This window comes from Poromitra crassiceps (genome assembly GCF_964638095.1).
Source record: "Poromitra crassiceps genome assembly, chromosome: 4".
In the NCBI taxonomy this organism is placed as follows: domain Eukaryota; kingdom Metazoa; phylum Chordata; class Actinopteri; order Beryciformes; family Melamphaidae; genus Poromitra; species Poromitra crassiceps.
The window spans coordinates 2,619,033-2,641,569 of NC_139626.1; the positions used below are offsets into that span (position 1 = coordinate 2,619,033).

The window sequence follows — 22,537 nt, forward strand, 5'->3', positions numbered from 1 at the left end:
TTCCAAACATTTTGCAACATGAAGTTGCCTAATCGTTGTATGGAGAAAACATAGGAGCTTATTTAAAAAAAATCCACGTAATGTATTACTTTAGATTCAACGTAACTAAAAAGTCTTTAACAAAAAAAAACGCAACACGTGGCGAATAATATTATTTTGGTTATTGTCGAAATCACCGGTGTGAATCTTCGTGTAACTCTACGTGACGACAGCCTGGTTCCTGGTTGGTTGTTGTTGTAAAGATGGCGTCGCAGTGCAGCCTTTCTGCCTTATTTCCTATTCAAAGTCCGCTGGATAACGCTCTAGATGACGCTACGACACAGCAAGAGAAAGAAAATCTTGTCTATCAATATTTGAAAAGTCTAGACGAGAGAGACGATCTGAAGATACCCGATTTCCAGACAGGTTAGACGATTTTGCAGCAGCTACATTAGCTCGCTTAGCACTCGGTAGGCTAGCTAAGCTAATAACATCATCTGACAGGAGACTCGTTTTGGTTCGCTTATGTGACGTATAATGTGCCTCTCTTATGTGACTTATAATGTGCCTCTCTTATGTGACAGAGTTCCAACATCTCAGATGTACATTCACTCCAATGGACCAGTTTTTTTTTCCAGGAAGTAGAAAGTGGAACTCTTCAGTAAAAAAAGCAGCACTGTCGAGTTGCATCAAAATAGACAGTGTTGTACTTTGAAACGGTTTTTCATCTCTTGAAATGAATCAAATTGTACATTATCGGCTTTATTTTAGCATGCAAAAGTAGCGCGAGACCCATTCCTGGCTGTTCATTGGCTAATGATTCTTGCATTTTGGTCCTCCGCTGACGTCACTCTCTTACTAGAGGACACTAGTGACGTATAATGTGCCTCTAGCTCCTAACATTATTGGTTCTGCTTGTGCAAGCCAGTTTTTAGCCTTCAAATTCCAAGAAGACACTGGAGTCTTGATGTTTCCCTCGGGGGAATGTGAGCAAAGTTAAAGACAAAACTTATATTGTAACATAGTTACGTTGTTGGGATTCCATAACCTCTCCTCTCTCGGAATTTAAATATTATAAGTAACGTTAGGCTAACGTTACACAGTAACGTTAACGTTAGTATAATGCCCCAGTAAGGAGAAGCCCCTCACTGCAGTGTCAGAACCTCAGCGTGGGCATAGAGTGTAACTCGCTTTATTCTGAACCCATTTTCATGAAAATTGGTTTATTAATGTGAGAAATTGAACATGATACAGGTTACTTATTGGAATTAAATTCTCCATTTTCACCACATGAGTCATTTTGTGATCAACAACACTATGGCAAGTTTTATTTTATTTTAGGTTGTCATTGCAATGCTATGCTGTAGGTAGGACATGAACCTAAATGTATCACTCACTGTGTGAAAAGGATGATGTCACTCACTGTTAAGTGTGAAAAGCTGGAATCAAAGGATGATTTCAAGTGTGATTCAGGAGCAATGTACAGAACAGTTCAGTCATAGCGATTAATTGCTTCAGGAGTTTTAATACCGTAGCGTGATCGTGAACACTTCAAAGACGTTGCTTTCAACTGGCAAGTCATACCAACTGTTATTTATTTCCATATGATTTGTGACACCACAGCTTGAGACCCAGCAGAAATATTTCTTTTTTATTCTAACAGCCCAGCCTGTTAACAGACTTCACACCATACACCGAAGCAACGCTCAACCTAAGCTCAATCTACGCTGAACCCACAAGTTTCATTTCAGCGTCCTTGTTAACAGGCGAAGCCGTTCACACCAGCCACGCGCATGCCTTGCTCAAGGCACGCTCAAGTGATCGTTCAGGATTCAGTCCTATTTTCCAAGCGTGACGCGTGAAGCTGCCAGACATGAAGTCAATGGGAGTTGTGGGCGGGTTCATGGCGTGCCGAGCAAGGCACTGAGGAAAAGAGAAGGCTTCTTGTGTGACCGGTTAAGCATCAGCTCAGCTTGAGCCTGCCTTAAGCTTCAATTCTGCTTATGTTAACCGCCAGGTATGAACCAAGGCTAAGACTACAGTGTAGTCTACACCAGGGTTTTTCAAAGTGGGAGGCGGGCCTCCCCATGGGGGCTCCTGAAACAGTTTCAGGGGAGGCTCAGTGAATGGAAGTGAGAAAATATTACCATAGTTATTAAAGGAGATCTCATAGAATAGCCTAAATGTGTGTGGTTTGGTTAAAGGGATAGTTCAGAGATACAGTAGTTTTGGGGAATTTGACAGTTTTTCCCACTTTCCCAGAGTCAGAAACAAATAAATACCTTCAGACAGAATTGTTGATGTATTTGGTGTAGTCTGAAGTGTCAAACAGCGATATCAGGCTATCGTGGCTCAATTGTTTAGTGTTTCAAATAACATAATCATGATCCCATACACATCGAGGACTTGAGCGAGGGGGGCTCCTTATTCCAAGCTTTGAGGCCATTTACACCTGGCATTAACATGTGTTTTCTGCAATCAGATTGTATTTTATCACTTCAGCCTGATTCCATTTACACCTGGTGTTAACATGCATTTTCTGCAATCAGATTGCAGAAATGGGTGTCCTCTCAATCTGCATAAAGTTGCTGTATCCAGATTGAGAGGACACATTGCATTTACACTTGTGTTCAATGTGTACACAATGCATCCCTGACCACCCCCGGAGGTGGTTTGGCCGATCAGATTGCAATCCTTCTTCAATGCGTTTTGGGGGTGTTTACACCTGTACTTTCAAGTGATAAAACACAATCTGATTGCAATCTGATCACAGAAAACACATGTTAACGCCAGGTGTAAATGGCCTCTTTGTCTCTGGGGGGAGGCCCAAAGTCTCAGACTTTGAAAACCCCTGGACCATCACCCTCTAATAATAGCACTGGGACACATTTGCCTTTATTGTCTTATGGTATATTCCTATGCCTCTTATGGTATATTCCTATGCCTCTTATGATTTGATGTTTATATTTTTCCCACGAGTGTGAACAACTGACTCAATTTCCCTTCGGGGATCAATAAAGTGATCACTAATGAAGCAATAACATTATTTTTACTCAATCATTTGCTCCAGGCCTGGACTGGCTGAACACAGAGGGGCCTCTGTCTTTCAACAAGGAGCTGGCTGGTAAAGTGGTGCTCCTGGACTTCTTTACTTACTGCTGCATCAACTGCATGCACATCCTACCTGACCTGCACCAGCTAGAGGAGAAGCATTCTGTCAAAGGTATGGCACAGCACACACACTCAAGCTAGAGGAGAAGCATTCTGTCACAGGTATGGCACAGCACACACACTCCAGCTAGAGGAGAAGCATTCTGTCAAAGGTATGGCACAGCACACACACTCCAGCTAGAGGAGAAGCATTCTGTCAAAGGTATGGCACAGCACACACACTCCAGCTAGAGGAGAAGCATTCTGTCACAGGTATGGCACACACACACACTCCAGCTAGAGGAGAAGCATTCTGTCAAAGGTATGGCACACACACACACTCCAGCTAGAGGAGAAGCATTCTGTCAAAGGTATGGCACACACACACACTCCAGCTAGAGGAGAAGCATTCTGTCAAAGGTATGGCACACACACACACTACAGCTAGAGGAGAAGCATTCTGTCACAGGTATGGCACAGCACACACACTCCAGCTAGAAGAGAAGCATTCTGTCACAGCTATGGCACAGCACACACACTCCAGCTAGAGGAGAAGCATTCTGTCAAAGGTATGGCACAGCACACACACTCCAGCTAGAGGAGAAGCATTCTGTCAAAGGTATGGCACAGCACACACACTCCAGCTAGAGGAGAAGCATTCTGTCAAAGGTATGGCACAGCACACACACATTCTGTCACAGGTATGGCACAACACACACACTCCAGCTATCAGGGACAAAGAGAATCCTTTGATAACACAGTTTACTATTCCACCCCAGTCTCCCTTTTCATCCCTCCTCTCTCTGTTCTTCTTCTGTCTTTTGGGTTTACATCTGCTGCACTCTGCTCTGTTTTCATCCCCACTGAAACACACAAATCCCCCCCGCCCCCCCTTCATAGAAAATGCTTTCTCTTTGCCTCTCAATATAACCTCACAAACCTCACATAAAGGGCCTGTAGCCACGATTTGCAAACATCAGAAATGACAGCTGAGGTATGCATAGGTCACCCCCAACTAATGTATGACTCTATACATGTAATCCATTCATTTCTGTTTTTGTGCCAAAAAGATTGAGAAACTGTGCTGCAGAACACACATAAACATATTTGCTTTGCTTGATCTCCAGAGAGTGAAGGGCGGGACAAACTCCACGCGCGCTTCCAACCATGAGGGCCGTGCGGCCAATATGACGTAATCGCGGTGGGGGCGAGGCCAATAAATCATCCAATAAATGGCTTCTGAAAACCTGCAACCACTGTCCAAACTAACTGGCTGGTTCAGGGGCCGGTTGCACCAACTGGTCTTAACTATGCCTGGTCGTAACTCCTACGTCGGTCTTAGTTAAGACCATGGACTTACGCCTGTTGCACCAACACGGCTCACTCTGGTCTTAACTACGCTGGTCATAGCAATGCGCGTTCATGTGAATTGTCGGGGAATGCCCTCTGATTGGCCCACATGTGCCTCGCGCCGTCACCCACTACTGTATGTGCGTCACTACACCCTCCCTCCTCCCACCCCCCTCCTCCTGTGGAAGCCCCGGGGGAAAATGGCGGCGGCGATTAGTGTCAGGGAGTCTGAATGAAATTGAATGTAACGTCCCCAATTCTATGTATTAAATTCTAAAAGAATTAACGCCAACATTTGGGAAGGCTAAGCCACACAAGTAGTTAGTTATAATCTAACGTCGTGCTTTCAAAGACGGCGAACTGGCGATGTTACGACGATGACGGTCAAAAAGGTCTCCGCGGAGATCTCTGTTACAGGCAGGCTCTACGCCTCCTCCTGACGAGGCGTAGGAGTTACGCCTGGTCTTAGTGAAAATAAGGCTTATGTCGTCTTGGTGCAACCGGCGTAGCTGTAGGTCGTAAAGTTACGACCAACTTAGCTTAAGACCAGTGTAAGACCAGTGTAAGACCAGTTGGTGCAACCGGCCCCAGGTGTTTTTGAGGGCTGTTGTGATTAAGTGGAAGCAGAAGCAAAGGCCATAATCAATGTGTCATTAAACCTTTAATGAATGACTTCAAAATTAATCTGAATTAGTTTGACTATTGGCCTAATTAGACGTGGTTGTGAGGCACCTGGCCTGGAAAGCTGGTTTTACCAGGTTATCTCTGATGATACTGAATGAAAAATGGAGGCACCTCATGGTTATGTGGTTATATAAATATTTCTCACATGTTCAGTTTTGCAAAAAAAAATCTTTTTATGTGTTTTCCACAGTCATAAGCAGTTCAGTTGCATAACATTTTGAACAATCATCTGCCTCTTCGAAAGTCACGCACTACGATCAGTTCAGGTCTCGTCGTCATGTTAAATAAGCCTACTGTTAAGAGTACTCAGTGAGACAAATATTTACAGTACAACCTGTAGGCACTAAAACATCTCCAGGAATATCTCATAGAGAGATCATGCTTGAGGATTACTGATATAACAGACTCCTCTGGAGGGCAGTAGAAAAAACCTCTTCTCCCTGCTCAATCCTCTTCTGCATGGCTCCACAGGCAGCACTGTGTGTGTGTGTGTGAATGAATGAATGAATGAATGAATGAATGAAAATTTTATTTACGTGTCAGGACAATTTACATGACCCATCCCACATGGGATTATCAGACACATCAACATACAGTTATTTCCATATCTATTACGGTGCTTGAACAATACAAAACCGTACAAACACACACACAGCAGCACGCGGCATCAGCAGCAAAACACAGATTTAACTACAATGTGTATTAAGTAAAATATATGAATTATCTATCATATGTCATCTTTTTCCTCCTATCCCACGCATGAGAGATATATTCGGAAAAAGCAAAGATGTTATCAAAAAGAAATTCAAGTATGGCACCTTCTTCAAAATCTAACAGGTTTAACTCAGGGGAGTGAACTTTTTTAAATAGTATATCTCGTAAGTCATGATACAAGGGGCAGTACAAAATAAAACTCACAGAAATGTGAGTTCCCCAGCCTACCCTTGTGTGTGTGTGTGTGTGTGTGTGTGTGTGTGTGTGTGTGTGTGTGTGTGTGTGTGTGTGTGTGTGTGTGTGTGTGTGTGTGTGTGTGTGTGTGTGTGTGTGTGTGTGTGTGTGTGTGTCGGGCCCGGCGCCATGAGGGGGCCTAAGGGGGCTTTGCCCCCTCAGTTCAATGTTCTGCCCCCTCACTTAATTTTTTTTTTTTTTTTTTAAGAATAGTTCATCTATAAAGGTGTGTGTGTGTGTGAGACGTGTATGCGTGCGTGCTGCCAGGAGACCTTGTTATAGACCCTTTTCACGGGGGCCATTTTGTGTTGAAAAGGCAGAATAAATGCAGGTGCAGGAGGTTCATCTGTGGAGCGAAACAGAAATGTGAGTTCCCCAGCCTACCCTTAACGAGCTGTCATGACCAGGAGGGTTTTAACCAGCCTACCCTTAACGAGCTGTCATGACCAGGAGGGTTTTAACCAGCCTACCCTTAACGAGCTGCCATGATCAGGAGGGTTTTAACCAGCCTACCCTTAACGAGCTGTCATGATCAGGAGGGTTTTAACCAGCCTACCCTTAACGAGCTGTCATGATCAGGAGGGTTTTAACCAGGCTACCCTTAACGAGCTGTCATGATCAGGAGGGTTTTAACCAGCCTACCCTTAACGAGCTGTCATGATCAGGAGGGTTTTAACCAGCCTACCCTTAACGAGCTGTCATGACCAGGAGGGTTTTAACCAGCCTACCCTTAACGAGCTGTCATGATCAGGATGGTTTTAACCAGCCTACCCTTAACGAGCTGTCATGACCAGGAGGGTTTTAACCAGCCTACCCTTAACGAGCTGTCATGATCAGGAGGGTTTTAACCAGCCTACCCTTAACGAGCTGTCATGACCAGGAGGGTTTTAACCAGCCTACCCTTAACGAGCTGTCATGATCAGGATGGTTTTAACCAGCCTACCCTTAACGAGCTGTCATGACCAGGAGGGTTTTAACCAGCCTACCCTTAACGAGCTGTCATGATCAGGAGGGTTTTAACCAGCCTACCCTTAACGAGCTGTCATGACCAGGAGGGTTTTAACCAGCCTACCCTTAACGAGCTGTCATGACCAGGAGGGTTTTAACCAGCCTACCCTTAACGAGCTGTCATGATCAGGAGGGTTTTAACCAGGCTACCCTTAACGAGCTGTCATGATCAGGAGGGTTTTAACCAGCCTACCCTTAACGAGCTGTCATGATCAGGATGGTTTTAACCAGCCTACCCTTAACGAGCTGTCATGATCAGGATGGTTTTAACCAGCCTACCCTTAACGAGCTGTCATGATCAGGAGGGTTTTAACGAGCTGTCATGATCAGGAGGGTTTTAACCAGCCTACCCTTAACGAGCTGTCATGATCAGGAGGGTTTTAACCAGCCTACCCTTAACGAGCTGTCATGATCAGGAGGGTTTTAACCAGCCTACCCTTAACGAGCTGTCATGATCAGGAGGGTTTTAACCAGCCTACCCTTAACGAGCTGTCATGATCAGGAGGGTTTTAACCAGCCTACCCTTAACGAGCTGTCATGATCAGGAGGGTTTTAACCAGCCTACCCTTAACGAGCTGTCATGATCAGGAGGGTTTTAACCAGCCTACCCTTAACGTGATCATATCAGGATGGTTTTAACCAGGATCACGCTATTCCCACCAGTTCCCTTCCACTCCAAACAGGTGCCCCGCCCGACCAAAGGAGGCGCTAGTGCAGTAGTTGAACACTATTAACTCAAACTGCTAATGTTTGCCTGACCATTGTTTTTCTTTGTCTCTCTGTCCTCTCTCTCAGATGGACTGGTTATTGTGGGCGTGCACTCTGCAAAGTTCCCCAATGAAAAAGTATGTGTCCTTCATTCTCCATCTCCGTATTACTTCTCTTCATAGCAACGTGACACTGTTGCGTTTGAACCCTGCTCATTTGACGTATTTACACGTTGTTCCTAAGCTGCACGATTGTATTTTGTCAACATGAACAACTCTCCCCCAAAGCTAGAAAATAGAACAAAATATGTAATGAGAAAGTGATTTTTGGGACTCGGTCAATATTGATCAGAAGGGTTTATATTTATGAAGGTTCATCATTCTTTATGAAGCTGTATATCAGTGTGGCATAATAGATGAAGGCAGGACAATCCCTACTCTGTTGTTGCTGCCTACGGGGAGAACATGATGGTACATGCAGTGCTGTCCTGTAGAGAATAAGAAGGCTCTCACAAACAATTACTAAAAAAAACCCCCACTTAAACAGGAGAACCACTAAATCTCAGTAATGAAGCATGCTGCTGTAGCCTGATGTTCAATTGTCAACTCGTTAACACTCATTTCCGCAGCCAAATGCAACTCTGTGGTGTGGGCGGATTCGAATGTCTGGACCCCCGCAAATGCTGCTCCGTTGCCCTCTGACTCTTTAGTTCACCTTTGAAACTTTACTATGCTCTTTACTTAATGGCTCATTTGTCCTCAACCCTGCTCAGGTCCTGGAGAACGTTCGCAGCGCTGTGCTCCGCTACGACATCTGCCACCCGGTGGTGAACGACAGCGAGGCTCGCCTCTGGCACGAGCTGGAGGTGTCCTGCTGGCCCACGCTGGTTGTGCTGGGGCCGCGCGGCAACCTGCTCTTCTCCCTGGTGGGCGAAGGCCACCGCGACAGGCTGCTGCTGTTCACTGACACCGCCCTCCGCTACTACGCGGAGCAGGGCCGGCTGCAGGCGCACGCGGTCGGGACCAGGCTGTACCGAGACTCCCTGCCACCCACTGTCTTGTCCTTCCCTGGGAAAGTGGCTGTAGACCAGAGCAACAAGAGATTGGCCATAGCAGATACTGGGCATCATCGGATCCTGGTGGTGTCCTCTACTGGGCAGGTGTTGCACTCTGTGGGAGGTAAGAACTAAGAACAGGGATATAGGCTGCAGATCTCTGCGTGGTTGGGTGTGTGAATTGGGTCCCGTTTTGGATGTCCCCATTGATCATGGGGTCTTTCGGCCCCCGTTCAAGAGGCGGATGGCAGTTGAGAAGAAACTGTCCTTGTGACGAGAGGTTCTGGTTCTCAGTCTCCTGCCATGGGGGTTAGGCAAGTAAAACAATGGTCGGGTTTAGGCAACGAAGGCAACTTGGTTGAGGGTAGATAATGTGTTGGGTCGTTGAGGTTAAGTAATGGGTTGGGTCGTTGAGGTTAAGTAATGGGTTGGGTCGTTGAGGTTACGTAATGGGTTGGGTCGTTGAGGTTAAGTAATGGGTTGGGTCGTTGAGGTTAAGTAATGGGTTGGGTCGTTGAGGTTAAGTAATGGGTTGGGTCGTTGAGGTTAAGTAATGGGATGGGTTGGGTCGTTGAGGTTAATGTGTTGGGTCGTTGAGGTTAATGGGTTGGGTCGTTGAGGTTAGGTAATGGGTTGGGTCGTTGAGGTTAAGTAATGTGTTGGGTCGTTGAGGTTAATGTGTTGGGTCGTTGAGGTTAATGTGTTGGGTCGTTGAGGTTAATGGGTTGGGTCGTTGAGGTTAGGTAATGTGTTGGGTCGTTGAGGTTAATGTGTTGGGTCGTTGAGGTTAAGTAATGGATTGGGTCGTTGAGGTTAATGGGTTGGGTCGTTGAGGTTAGGTAATGGTTGGGTCGTTGAGGTTAATGGGTTGGGTCGTTGAGGTTAAGTAATGTGTTGGGTCGTTGAGGTTAATGGGTTGGGTCGTTGAGGTTAAGTAATGTGTTGGGTCGTTGAGGTTAATGTGTTGGGTCGTTGAGGTTGGATAATGTGTTGGGTCGTTGAGGTTAAGTAATGGGTTGGGTCGTTAAGGTTAATGTGTTGGGTCGTTGAGGTTAGGTAATGTGTTGGGTCGTTGAGGTTAGGTAATGTGTTGGGTCGTTGAGGTTAAGTAATGGGTTGGGTCATTGAGGTTAATGGGTTGGGTCGTTGAGGTTAGGTAATGTGTTGGGTCGTTGAGGTTAGGTAATGTGTTGGGTCGTTGAGGTTAATGGGTTGGGTCGTTGAGGTTAGGTAATGTGTTGGGTCGTTGAGGTTAAGTAATGGGTTGGGTTGTTGAGGTTAGGTAATGGGTTGGGTCGTTGAGGTTAGGTAATGGGTTGGGTCGTTGAGGTTAAGTAATGGGTTGGGTCGTTGAGGTTAGGTAATGGGTTGGGTCGTTGAGGTTAGGTAATGTGTTGGGTCGTTGAGGTTAAGTAATGGGTTGGGTCGTTGAGGTTAGGTAATGGGTTGGGTCGTTGAGGTTAGGTAATGGGTTGGGTCGTTGAGGTTAATGGGTTGGGTCGTTGAGGTTAGGTAATGTGTTGGGTCGTTGAGGTTAGGTAATGTGTTGGGTCGTTGAGGTTAATGGGTTGGGTCGTTGAGGTTAGGTAATGTGTTGGGTCGTTGAGGTTAAGTAATGGGTTGGGTCGTTGAGGTTAGGTAATGGGTTGGGTCGTTGAGGTTAGGTAATGTGTTGGGTCGTTGAGGTTAATGGGTTGGGTCGTTGAGGGTAGGTAATGTGTTGGGTCGTTGAGGTTAAGTAATGGGTTGGGTCGTTGAGGTTAGGTAATGGGTTGGGTCGTTGAGGTTAGGTAATGGGTTGGGTCGTTGAGGTTAATGGGTTGGGTCGTTGAGGGTAGATAATGTGTTGGGTCGTTGAGGTTAAGTAATGGGTTGGGTCGTTGAGGTTAGGTAATGGGTTGGGTCGTTGAGGTTAGGTAATGGGTTGGGTCGTTGAGGTTAATGGGTTGGGTCGTTGAGGTTAGGTAATGTGTTGGGTCGTTGAGGTTAGGTAATGTGTTGGGTCGTTGAGGTTAATGGGTTGGGTCGTTGAGGTTAGGTAATGTGTTGGGTCGTTGAGGTTAGGTAATGGGTTGGGTCGTTGAGGTTAGGTAATGGGTTGGGTCGTTGAGGTTAGGTAATGTGTTGGGTCGTTGAGGTTAGGTAATGGGTTGGGTCGTTGAGGTTAGGTAATGGGTTGGGCCGTTGAGGTTAGGTAATGGGTTGGGTCGTTGAGGTTAATGGGTTGGGTCGTTGAGGGTAGGTAATGGGTTGGGTCGTTGAGGTTAGGTAATGGGTTGGGTCGTTGAGGTTAGGTAATGGGTTGGGTCGTTGAGGTTAGGTAATGGGTTGGGTCGTTGAGGTTAGGTAATGTGTTGGGTCGTTGAGGTTAGGTAATGGGTTGGGTCGTTGAGGTTAGGTAATGGGTTGGGTCGTTGAGGTTAGGTAATGGGTTGGGTCGTTGAGGTTAGGTAATGTGTTGGGTCGTTGAGGTTAGGTAATGGGTTGGGTCGTTGAGGTTAGGTAATGTGTTGGGTCGTTGAGGTTAGGTAATGTGTTGGGTCGTTGAGGTTAGGTAATGTGTTGGGTCGTTGAGGTTAGGTAATGTGTTGGGTCGTTGAGGTTAGGTAATGGGTTGGGTCGTTGAGGTTAGGTAATGGGTTGGGTCGTTGAGGTTAGGTAATGGGTTGGGTCGTGTTTTGAACCTGCCCTCTCATGACGAGAAGGTTACAAGTCGGGAATGCTACTACGGGATGGGTCACTGTGTGTCACATGGTCACAACAACTGGAAGCACTGGGACGTTTCTGTATATTTTTTACCCAATAGGAATCCTGTGTAAATCTACAATATAACAATGAAACACAACATAAAGCTGAAGCATATCTACCTAGTTTTGTATATGTAACCAGCATTCATCTCATATAAAGACATTTATAATTTAATTTGGATTAGTTGAGCTTGGTGGGAGGACTTAAATTGTTAAATTTGATCACTGTTAAATTTGATCCAAATTGAAAGATCTACATGGAAAAAGGAAAATGTTGACCTACTGTACACTTAGAAGTAAAGTGCGAAGATGTGCGTGGTGTTTGTTCACGGGGTCGTCACTGCCGTCACAGGGCCTGAGAGTGGGAGAAAAGATGGCAGCCTGTCAGAAGCGTCCTTCTCCTCGCCTCAGGGGGTCGCCATTAAAGGAGACACGGTGTATGTGGCCGACACAGAAAACCACCTGATCAGAAAGGTATCACCCTTCACCTCCACTCCAAAATGACTCTTTGACAAAAATGACTCTTTGACAAAAATGACTCTTTGACAAAAATGACTCTTTGACAAAAATGCTCAAATGCTGTGTTGTCAGATTGACCTGCTGGAGGGACAGGTCAGCACTCTGGCCGGAGTAGGGATTCAAGGCACAGACAAAGAGGGCGGAGCCATGGGACCCCAACAGCCAATCAGCTCTCCTTGGGATGTGTCGCTTGGCACTGCCGGTGAGTGTCAAAAGGATGGCTTGTATCATGGTGCATACGTCATGTCATTCATGTATCATGGTGCATACGTCATGTCATTCATGCATATATAAAAACACAAACTGGTCAGAGCCCCTGATAACCAGCGACTGCACATTTTTCAGACATGCTCTGCATGCTAATCATCGATTTACAGCACAAAATGGAAGCAAATACTCATTAGTATCTCCTCCCCGACTTCCCAGGAAACATAGCTGAATCTAATTGTAAATAATTGGTATTAGTGCACAAATCTCACGTCATATTTAGTGATTATCTATTTTAAAGTTCAGCTGAAATGAAAAATGACTTTTTATCTATTTCAGATCACATCCCTGGTTATACTGTGCACCTATTTAACAATTTATGCCAATAAATTCACAAACATCAGATTTCTTTGGTTTTTCACGTCAAAAGTCAACCATGCTGACTTCATTCATAACTAAATCTACAGTGTGCTGATCTTAAGTACTATCAAATTTCAACCCAATTTGATATGACATGACAGCTGTCAATCCAGCTTCATGGCTAGGAGAAAATTCTGGCTGCTATACATGAGCAGACTTTTCTAGCCCATGAATGGTAATATACCTGGCCAAAAAGTATGTAACATACAAAATAAAATGAATGGTAATATCTTCATTTAATGTAGAATGCAAAGGACATGTAACTGGCTCGTTAACGCGCATTCCAGGAATATCGTGCAGGGCGCTCCAGCGCTCTGCCTCCAGGAGGAGGAGGCTCTGTCCGCCCGCAGGTAGCCAACTGTCAGTCCTCTGCTGTGGTGCTCGGTGCAGTGAAGCAGCCAGTAAGTCAGTCCTCTGCTGTGGAGCTCAGTGCAGTGAAGCAGCCAGTAAGTCAGTCCTCTGCTGTGGTGCTCAGTGCAGTGAAGCAGCCAGTAAGTCAGTCCTCTGCTGTGGAGCTCAGTGCAGTGAAGCAGCCAGTAAGTCAGTCCTCTGCTGTGGTGCTCGGTGCAGTGAAGCAGCCAGTTAGTCAGTCCTCTGCTGTGGAGCTCAGTGCACTGAAGCAGCCAGTAAGTCAGTCCTCTGCTGTGGTGCTCGGTGCAGTGAAGCAGCCAGTAAGTCAGTCCTCTGCTGTGGAGCTCAGTGCAGTGAAGCAGCCAGTAAGTCAGTCCTCTGCTGTGGAGCTCAGTGCAGTGAAGCAGCCAGTAAGTCAGTCCTCTGCTGTGGAGCTCAGTGCAGTGAAGCAGCCAGTAAGTCAGTCCTCTGCTGTGGAGCTCAGTGCAGTGAAGCAGCCAGTAACGGTACGTGCACATCTACAATGGCAAATTCGCTTTTCCGCTGTGTCGCAGCGTTTTGTGGGCGTGCAAACCAGCTTCCAGCTTGGAGCTGTAGCCTGTAGAAACGTTGTACACAGGAGGGTGCGGGGAGGAAATGTGTAAGAAGAGCTGTCATTGGGTAGCTTCAACGAAAGGTCCCGCCCTAGTCCCGCCCCGCGAGCGTGAAGCCGCTCGGAGACAAGCCGCCTCTAGTCTGCGACAGTGAAACGCTGAAACGCTGGGGGCGGTTCCAGCGCGATGTTGAAATGGACCAATCAGAATCGAGAATACAGCAAGACAGCCTATCAAGATGCAGCGTCAAAGCGGCTTTTTCAGCAGGCAAGCCGCCGTGCCATTGTAGATGTGCACGTACCGTAAGTCAGTCCTCTGCTATGGAGCTCAGTGCAGTGAAGCAGCCAGTAAGTCAGTCCTCTGCTGTGGAGCTCAGTGCAGTGAAGCAGCCAGTAAGTCAGTCCTCTGCTGTGGAGCTCAGTGCAGTGAAGCAGCCAGTAAGTCGGTCCTCTGCTGTGGAGCTCAGTGCAGTGAAGCAGCCAGTAAGTCGGTCCTCTGCTGTGGAGCTCAGTGCAGTGAAGCAGCCAGTAAGCACGCAGTGCACAGGGCTGCATTTACATAACATTGTGGTTGTAGTGTTATTGAAACGTGACCGGTAGGTTTCAGATTTGTCCGGTAAAACACATCATTTTGCGGTGCAGACTGCTGTGTTGCTCTGCTCCGAGGCACAGAGCACTCGCCTGGCTGCATCGCCCCTCACATTCAGTCAGTCAGACCATTTCCAATGGTCCAATCAAACTCCTCCACACGATAGGTCCCGCCTCTCTACCCTGTTTCACTGGGAATATGGCAAGACGAGGAATCACATCACCTAGAAAAATGCCATTTCAGCTCGACTTTAAGAGGGGCTTAGACATTTGAATGGGCTGTTGAAGTCACTTGAGAGTTTTTAGCTGAAGGTTTTAATTGATGGCAGAGCATGAAAAAGCCTTTTTTGTCAGGTGCCTTATCTCAATTTGAGTGAAGTAGTCTACTTTCTAATTTGAGGGCAGAAATCAACCCGAATGAGTGGAAACTAGGAGCAAGTCACACATTTCCTTTCACATTTCACACACCAAGAGCGATGCGAATATACCGCACGAAATTTCGGAAAACTCGACCTTGGTCCGGATAAAAAATAAACACCGCAATAACGCTACCCTCGCCGTTGGTATGCACGGTTGCATTGACTGATATAGGTTAAAAAAAATATTATTGACGTGTGAATTAATCGCACGAAAATAACGCTCCCGGTGTGCAAGGACCTTAACTCTTCACTTCAAAATCCAATGCTCTCTCGTCTACCTCATAGCAATCCCCCTTAATACTTTGCTTTTATTATCTTGCCCCCTTGCATTTGAGGTTCCATAATTATTATTATTTTAAAGTAAAGTAAAAGTAAAGTCCCAACGATTGTCACACACCTGAGTGTGTGAAATCTGTTCTCCGCATTTGACCCATATCCTGGGGGAGCGGTGAATCATTCGGTGATCTAACCACCCAATTCCAACCCTTTGATGCTGAGTGCCAAGCAGGGAGGCAAACGAACGGGTCCCATTTTTATAGTCTTTGGTATGACCCGGCCAGGGATCGAACTCACAACCTCCCAGTCTCAGGGCGGACACTCAAACCACAAGGCCACTGAGCTAGTTTTTTCAATATTTGCCCCACATCTAGTATAACAACAACCTAGAAAGCTTGTATACATGTCTCCTTCTGAAACTCTTAGAGCTTTTATCAGTGAATATGACTGGTGGACGGTGTTTGATTTGATTTACAAGCACTGTGCTGGCTCTGTCATTGTCAGTATCCTCTAGTACTCCTCATGTCCCCCCCATCAGGCCCTGTTAGTGAATGAGATCATAAATAAATACTATGTAGCATTCAGATTTCAGATGATAAGAAGAGGCAGGGAATATTAATTTCTACAGCATCAACAGAACAGGGGCATTTTAGGTGAAGCTGTCATTGTTGTGTTGACTCACACACACTGCAACGCACTGTCACTTTGCTGTGCACCATTACCATTACTGTACTGTATTGTATCGTGGTTTGTGTTATGTCTACACATACTGTGTACAGACATGTCTGTATCACGTGTAGCCTACATAATTATGTAGGTCTACACCCTTTTTCTGTCGGTCTTTGTGACCATGTCCTTGTGTATGTAAGGCTGAGGGTGCTCAGAGCATAAAGAATTTCATTGTATTATACATTGTATTATACATTGTATTATACATTGTATTATACATTGTATTATACATTGTATTATACATTGTATTATACATATGACAATAAACTACTTGAACTTCAACTTGAACTCATTGTAGATTCTAGAACACGTATGGTGATTGGATGAAAGGGTTGTAAAATGAATGATTAAAGGAGTGAACTGTGGCACCTAATGTTTGAGCACATTTCGGTAGTCGGTAGTACGAGCGCAGTTCAGTCTGTGCACCCAGCCATAGAAGGCAGAGGTCATCAGTCATAGTCACATTTTCTCACCTGATCAAATTCAGAAGAACTACACACCTGTTGTGCAGGTGGATGAATAACAACCTGCCAGCTGGAAACACTACCACATGGTCTCTGGATCTACCACATGGTCTCTGGATCTACCACATGGTCTCTGGATCTACCACATGGTCTCTGGATCTACCACATGGTCTCTGGATCACCGGGTATCACACCCTTAATAAGTCCATTAACGCTCTGTCAAGCCTGCACGCAAACGCTCATTGCATATTCATGACGATACGTGAATAATTAATTTGACCATGTCAAGTGGACGCTATACCTGTGTATTATAAAGCACTAGAGTGAGGTGGAAGCTGGAGGTGCCAACTGTTCTTGGCAGAGCTGAGGTCTGCACGCCATTAAAAAATACGACTGAGCTCTTTCATGATGACAGTGTCTGTGTGGAGTGGCTCTGTAGTGCTGCAGACAGCAGCACTGTTACATAATCTGTCATGATGACAGTGTCTGTGTGGAGTGGCTCTGTAGTGCTGCAGCCAGCAGCACTGTTACCTAATCTATCATGATGACAGTGTCTGTGTGGAGTGGCTCTGTAGTGCTGCAGCCAGCAGCACTGTTACCTAATCTGTCATGATGACAGTGTCTGTGTGGAGTGGCTCTGTAGTGCTGCAGCCAGCAGCACTGTTACCTCTGTCTTACTTAGCCTTGGCTTTTTGTAGCATCACGGTGCAGACTGTCATTTCAAAAATCATTGACGTGCATGAATTGCACAAATTTCTCCGCCTAATAAAACTCAGTGAACCATTGTTTGTGTACAACTTCCTTTCACAATGGAAAATCACAATTGGGTTTTGCATTCTGCCAATTAAATCGCCCGAAATGACTTCTTATAGTTACAGTAGGTCAAATATTGGCCACACTTCTGAATGATATTGAGGCCGACTGGTTAGACAGCCAAAAGCAATGACAAAGATTTCCTGTGTGTGTGTGTGTGTGTGTGTGTGTGTGTGTGTGTGTGTGTGTGTGTGTGTGTGTGTGTGTGTGTGTGTGTGTGTGTGTGTGTGTGTGTGTGTGTGTGTGCGTGCGTGCGTGCGTGCGTGCGTGCGTGCGTGCGTGCGTGCGTGCGTGCGTGTGCGCGTGCATGCGTGTCTCTGTATGTGCAGGTGGCGTTGAGGAGAACGTGCTGTGGATAGCCATGGCAGGAACCCACCAGATCTGGGCTTTGTTCCTTGCAGATGGGAAGCTGCCCAGAGGAAGGTGAGAGACTAGTGCAGCATCACCCCAGAGCCAACTGCCACCTTTCACAGCCACTGATGATGCTTCCCTTAGCTATTTGGGGCATGGTGGTTATGCTATTTTAAATAGCATAGAGAAACTCGAGCGTACTCCTCCAGATATCTGATTTTAAATATGACTGGTTTGGCCCATGTCATGAGAAAACACTGAAAGGGCCACGTGCAATTGGGGAGGAAAATGGGAGGACGTGGGTGATTATTAAAATAAATAAATGAAGAGAAAGCACTGAAAAGTATCTAGATGATTTAAGTGTCAGTATGTTGGCATTCATCAGTAAGACTTGCCGTCACAGGGGATCTCCATCGTGAGAGATGTCTAAGGTTTACATCATCAGAGAAGCCAGATCTCCTGCTTGAATTTAGCTCCACTCATCCAGCAAGTGTCGCAGTGTTCTGTCATGATCTTCTATGTTTTGCAATATAAACAGTGAGTCCAAGGCGGGCACGTGCTTGCGCTGGGCAGGCAGCGGCGGCGAGGAGAACCGAAACAACGCCTACCCGCACAAGGCGGGCTTCGCTCAGCCCTCGGGTCTGGCCTGGGCCCCGGAGGAGCCCTGGAACTGCCTGTATGTCGCCGACAGCGAGAGCAGCACCGTGCGCACCCTGGCACTGAAGGATGGAGCTGTCAAGCTGCTGGTGGGGGGTGAGAGGGACCCACTGGTGAGTTTGCTCACAGTGGATGGATGGATGGATGGATGGATGGATGGAAGGAAGGATGGAAGGGAGGGAGGGAGGGAGGGAGGGAGGGAGGGAGGGAGGGAGGGAGGGAGGGAGGAAGGGAGGGGGGTCCACACTTCTTTGAATGGGGGCCAGATTAGATCATGTGAAAACACCGGGGGGCTAGCTGCTTCTCGCATCGGGTTATAAAAAAATAAAAAAATCACATTCAATACAATTGTCCTCTAAGGATTTTGTTTACTGTCTGAAAACATTAGTTCCTACTTGGTGCTTGTCTACAATGTATGATAGTGCTGTCATCGTTAGGTGAATGGAAAAAATTATGATTGAACTTTCTTGATTAACCCAATACTGTGTGGAGGGCCACATAATATAGTATATTATGAGAGACAAGACGAGGGCCACTTCAAATCGTTCCGCGGGGCCGCACTTGGCCCCCGGGCCGGACTTTGGACATGCCTGATCTACATACTGTAGATACCTTGCAATTTATTTATTTAGCCAATTAAGTCATGATGATTTTAGTGGTTAATAGCAACCACTTTCAGACGCTGATTTCAGCTAACTAGCCACTTAGTACAACAAGCAGTAAATTCATTCCAAACGACTTTAATGTGAACTTTGCCTATTAAAACTTCACTTGCCATCAAATATAACACCCAGGTTCTTTGCATGTGGTTGGATGTAGGTGGAGAGGTGATTGAGGTTTTGGGGAGTAACAGTGGTATCATGTGTGTGTGTGGGGGGGGGGGGGGGGGAGTAGGATTTCTGTATTATTCTCAGAAGTTAAGCGCCAGCCAGTCTTGAACATCACAGAGACCCTTTTCTAAACGAGCAAACCTGTGGATAGCTCCTGGGCAATCACAAGGTTACTGTGCCTTCTCTCTCTAGATGTAGGATATGATTATACTGTATAAGATAGCTATGAATAGAGGTGCCGGTTGTTAAGGCATGGCCTGAAACTAATTTGGCATTACGTTACTTTCATCTCGTCACAGCCATTCTTTTTTTTTTTTTCAAAGTTTTTTTTTCCGTTTTCTGTATATCATACAAAATGCAAAATACAGATTTAAATACACTTGACACTTTTAAACAAAAACCCATCCCACGAGAACCCCTAGCCTATTACACCACATACATCATGTCATACATCGCAGTATATCAGTACACAAAGACACATAAAAGAAAAAGAAAAGAAAGAAAAAAAAGAAAAAAACACAACAACAACAAAAACAGATTAATGAAAATAAATATGAGAGAGGGGGGGGGGGGTAAATCTATACATTTGAAATGCTTGAAGCGTCCATTTTCTCTACCTGGTCCAGGACTGGCTGCCAGATGGTATAAAAGTCGAGAGCACAACCCCTTGTAGCGTATCAGATTTTTTCTAGGGTTAGATGATACATAAGATCTCTGACCCAGTGATTGAAAGTTGGAGGAAACTTGTCTTTCCATTTAAGGAGTACAAGTCTTCTAGCCAGAAGTGTTCGTCACAGCCATTCTACTGTTGTTTTCTCTGCCACATAAGTGTCTTTTTTAATCATCCCAAGAGCCTTTAGGCACCTATGACCTATGACCTATACATTATGACAATGAGATATAATTAACTACTTCTTCTCACTATAAGAATGAGAAGTGTCCGTCTGTGAGTGAGCAGAATTCTGTCCGGCCGCAGCTATGCTGCTATCTGGCTGAAACTAGCAGGAAGTGTAAAGAGCACAGGTGTGGGTGACCTGACGGAGCCGGATTTTTTAATTAGATAATTGCCCTAATTACCTGAAGCGTATGTTACGCGCAGCGTATGCTACGAGCTGCGTATGCTATGAGCTGCGTATGCTACGAGCTGCGTATGCTATGAGCTGCGTATGCTACGCGCAGCGGGCGAACATAGCTTGAGCATCATACTGTAACTATAATATAGCTGCCACAATGTACAGTAATTAGAATAAATACAGAAATTAACAGAAAGAAACCTCTTGACTTTTCTCACATTGTATATGTTAATGCTTGATTCAAAATGGATACAATTAGGGGTTTTGTCACTGTGCACACAATAACCCATTTTGACATGTACAACTCAAAAGCTGCACTGTCTATAACACTTTGTGCATACCTGTGCTACGCTTGAGTACTTCCACCAATTTTGCAGGCTGACTCCAACATATTCTTTTTCCTCGTTCATCACCCTTAGTTTGAGCACTTTATTTCCATTGCAGTACACCTTCCCATTTCTGCTGACAGATGTGTCCCATTCTTCGAGAGAAACCACACCAATGCGGCGATAGAGCAAGCGCATAAAAGTAAAAGTTAAACCCACTGTCTTTTGGACCTTCTCATTCGTCCTCCTTGCTCAGTATGGGAACAATCAATGAAAGTACGGGAACAGTAAATCAAACGCACCCTTCCTAAGCAATGTGTGTGTTTACGGAAGTAAAGCTGCACACGCAACGCGCGCTGTTATTATGCCCGAGTTTAGCTTGTTTGACCTGCTGTCCGTGTTGTTGCAATAAAACGGATCATCATGAAACATCACAACTGGTTTTGTCATTTTACTTGGGAGATTTTGTTGTTGTTGCAAGAAACGACTGTCTGCCAAAGACGCACAGCACTCGATAACAGACGAGTCAGATGCAGCAGGAGTTGACATAAGCCAGTAACTAAATAGTTTTGCAAAGGCAGTGGGGTTCCCTCCTACATGGACTAAAAACCCACAGGTCTGTGGTGGGCGCAAACACACTGGAACAATTTAAAAGGGAATTGATAAGAAAACTAATTGTTGTTGATTGTTGTCGACCTTACGTTAGCGGAAGACGTGTTTCCATGTTGGATATGCAGTCGTGACGGGTTGGATGTGGGTTTTGGCAGGCAGCTGTTGTGTGTCCCCTCTTCCCACTACTACGTAGCGGCACTGACTCTTTTAGTGGTGAAGAGTACCGGACTGTACTGCCCTACTTTAACCCGTAGCAGTAACAGATATACGCAGACAGTTGGTTCTGTTTCAGCTGGCAATGTTAACTAGGGGTGTCAAAATGAATCGTTTTTTTAAGATGCATCGCGATGCGGACGTGGAATCGAATCGAATTGTTGACAGATGAATCATTGAATCGTTTGTTTAAAATGTATGTTGACATTGAGATTATGAAGCACCTTCTAAATTAAAAAGGGGAGTTATTTATCTGACCGCTTCTATTAATTGATGGAAAAAGTAGCCATGTGCAGTAATATAGAAAATTGAGGATGTGATACTTGGAGCTGCGATACTTTGAGCTGTATCCAGATGCATCGTGGAATCGAATCGTTGACAGATGAATCACAATCGAATCATATCGTGAGGCCGGTGAAGATTCACAGACCTAATGTTAACTCTGCACAGTGATAACCGTTTAAATGGAATCAGCAGCTGTTTGAAGTTAGTCAGCCATAGAGAATCATGAGACTTTTCCTAATAAGATTGTAAGCTCTTTAGTTTGATTTATTGAGCTCTGTGACACACAGACTGAAAGGCTGTCTATTTCAATTTTTCCCAAATTCCACTCGAACTCAACTTGATTGGATGTTGTACCAGTAATGATCTGTTTGGGTTCTAATGCCCTGAAACACTTATTCTGTAGCACATACAAATAGTCCATTTGATTCTATTTTTGTCCAAAATAAAATCGTGCCGTGTCGAAAATCATTTAAGAGTGAATGTATGACTCATCAGATTCAGAATCAGAACTCAATGTAGAATCAGAACAGAATGTATGACTCATTGAATGTGTTTCCCCTTTTGTATTTGAATCACTTTTCTCATTGTTTGATTTCTTTTCACCCACACCTCTCTGTGGGACGTGGGGCGGTTCTCAAGAAAAACTCATTCATATTTATATATATATATATTATATTCATATTTTTGGCGAAGCTGTTCTGTGACTTCAGCAGATTCAGTTTGAGGAACGGCTTTCTGTGAAAACTGGCCTTGTGGTTCATAGGGACATGTATGACAAGCACTTACTTCTCTATAGGGATGCTCTTTCCACAGCTAAATCTGCCTACTATGCTAACTTAATTAGGTCAGGTGAAGGGATTGGGAACACTAGAGCCCTGGGACCGATTGCACAAAACACCTTTAGTTAAAATTGTCCTTAAAGTCAGAGTTCAAATTTCCATCAATTGAAATTGGTTGCGCAGAACACTCTTAAGTCTCCTCTCCTCCTAAAGGTTAAACATTTCTTGGAAACCTTAACTATGACTGGTTTTGTGCAACCAGCCCTGACCTTTTTCAGTGGCCAAATTGAGAATATTCACCATCAATTTACCTCCTCAAACCATCCTACACCACTGACCTGGAACCCCCTGGAACAGGCTTAGAAATAAGGGGCACATGCTAGGGTTTGTACTTTGGTGCATTCA

The 22,537-nt window shown here is 45.3% G+C and overlaps 1 protein-coding gene across 1 annotated transcript in view; it reads left to right on the top strand.

Annotated features, from left to right (window-relative positions):
* Positions 1 to 236: 236 nt before the first annotated feature.
* Positions 237 to 22,537, top strand: part of nhlrc2 (NHL repeat containing 2) — a 29,685-nt gene continuing 7,384 nt past the window's right edge. The window contains exons 1-8 of the mRNA XM_083634521.1: positions 237 to 405; positions 3,050 to 3,202; positions 7,915 to 7,964; positions 8,600 to 9,005; positions 11,981 to 12,102; positions 12,220 to 12,349; positions 17,336 to 17,429; positions 17,896 to 18,127. Coding sequence (XP_083490647.1) covers positions 243 to 405; positions 3,050 to 3,202; positions 7,915 to 7,964; positions 8,600 to 9,005; positions 11,981 to 12,102; positions 12,220 to 12,349; positions 17,336 to 17,429; positions 17,896 to 18,127 — 1,350 coding nt within the window. The 5' untranslated portion in view covers positions 237 to 242. The remainder of the gene's footprint in view (positions 406 to 3,049; positions 3,203 to 7,914; positions 7,965 to 8,599; positions 9,006 to 11,980; positions 12,103 to 12,219; positions 12,350 to 17,335; positions 17,430 to 17,895; positions 18,128 to 22,537) is intronic.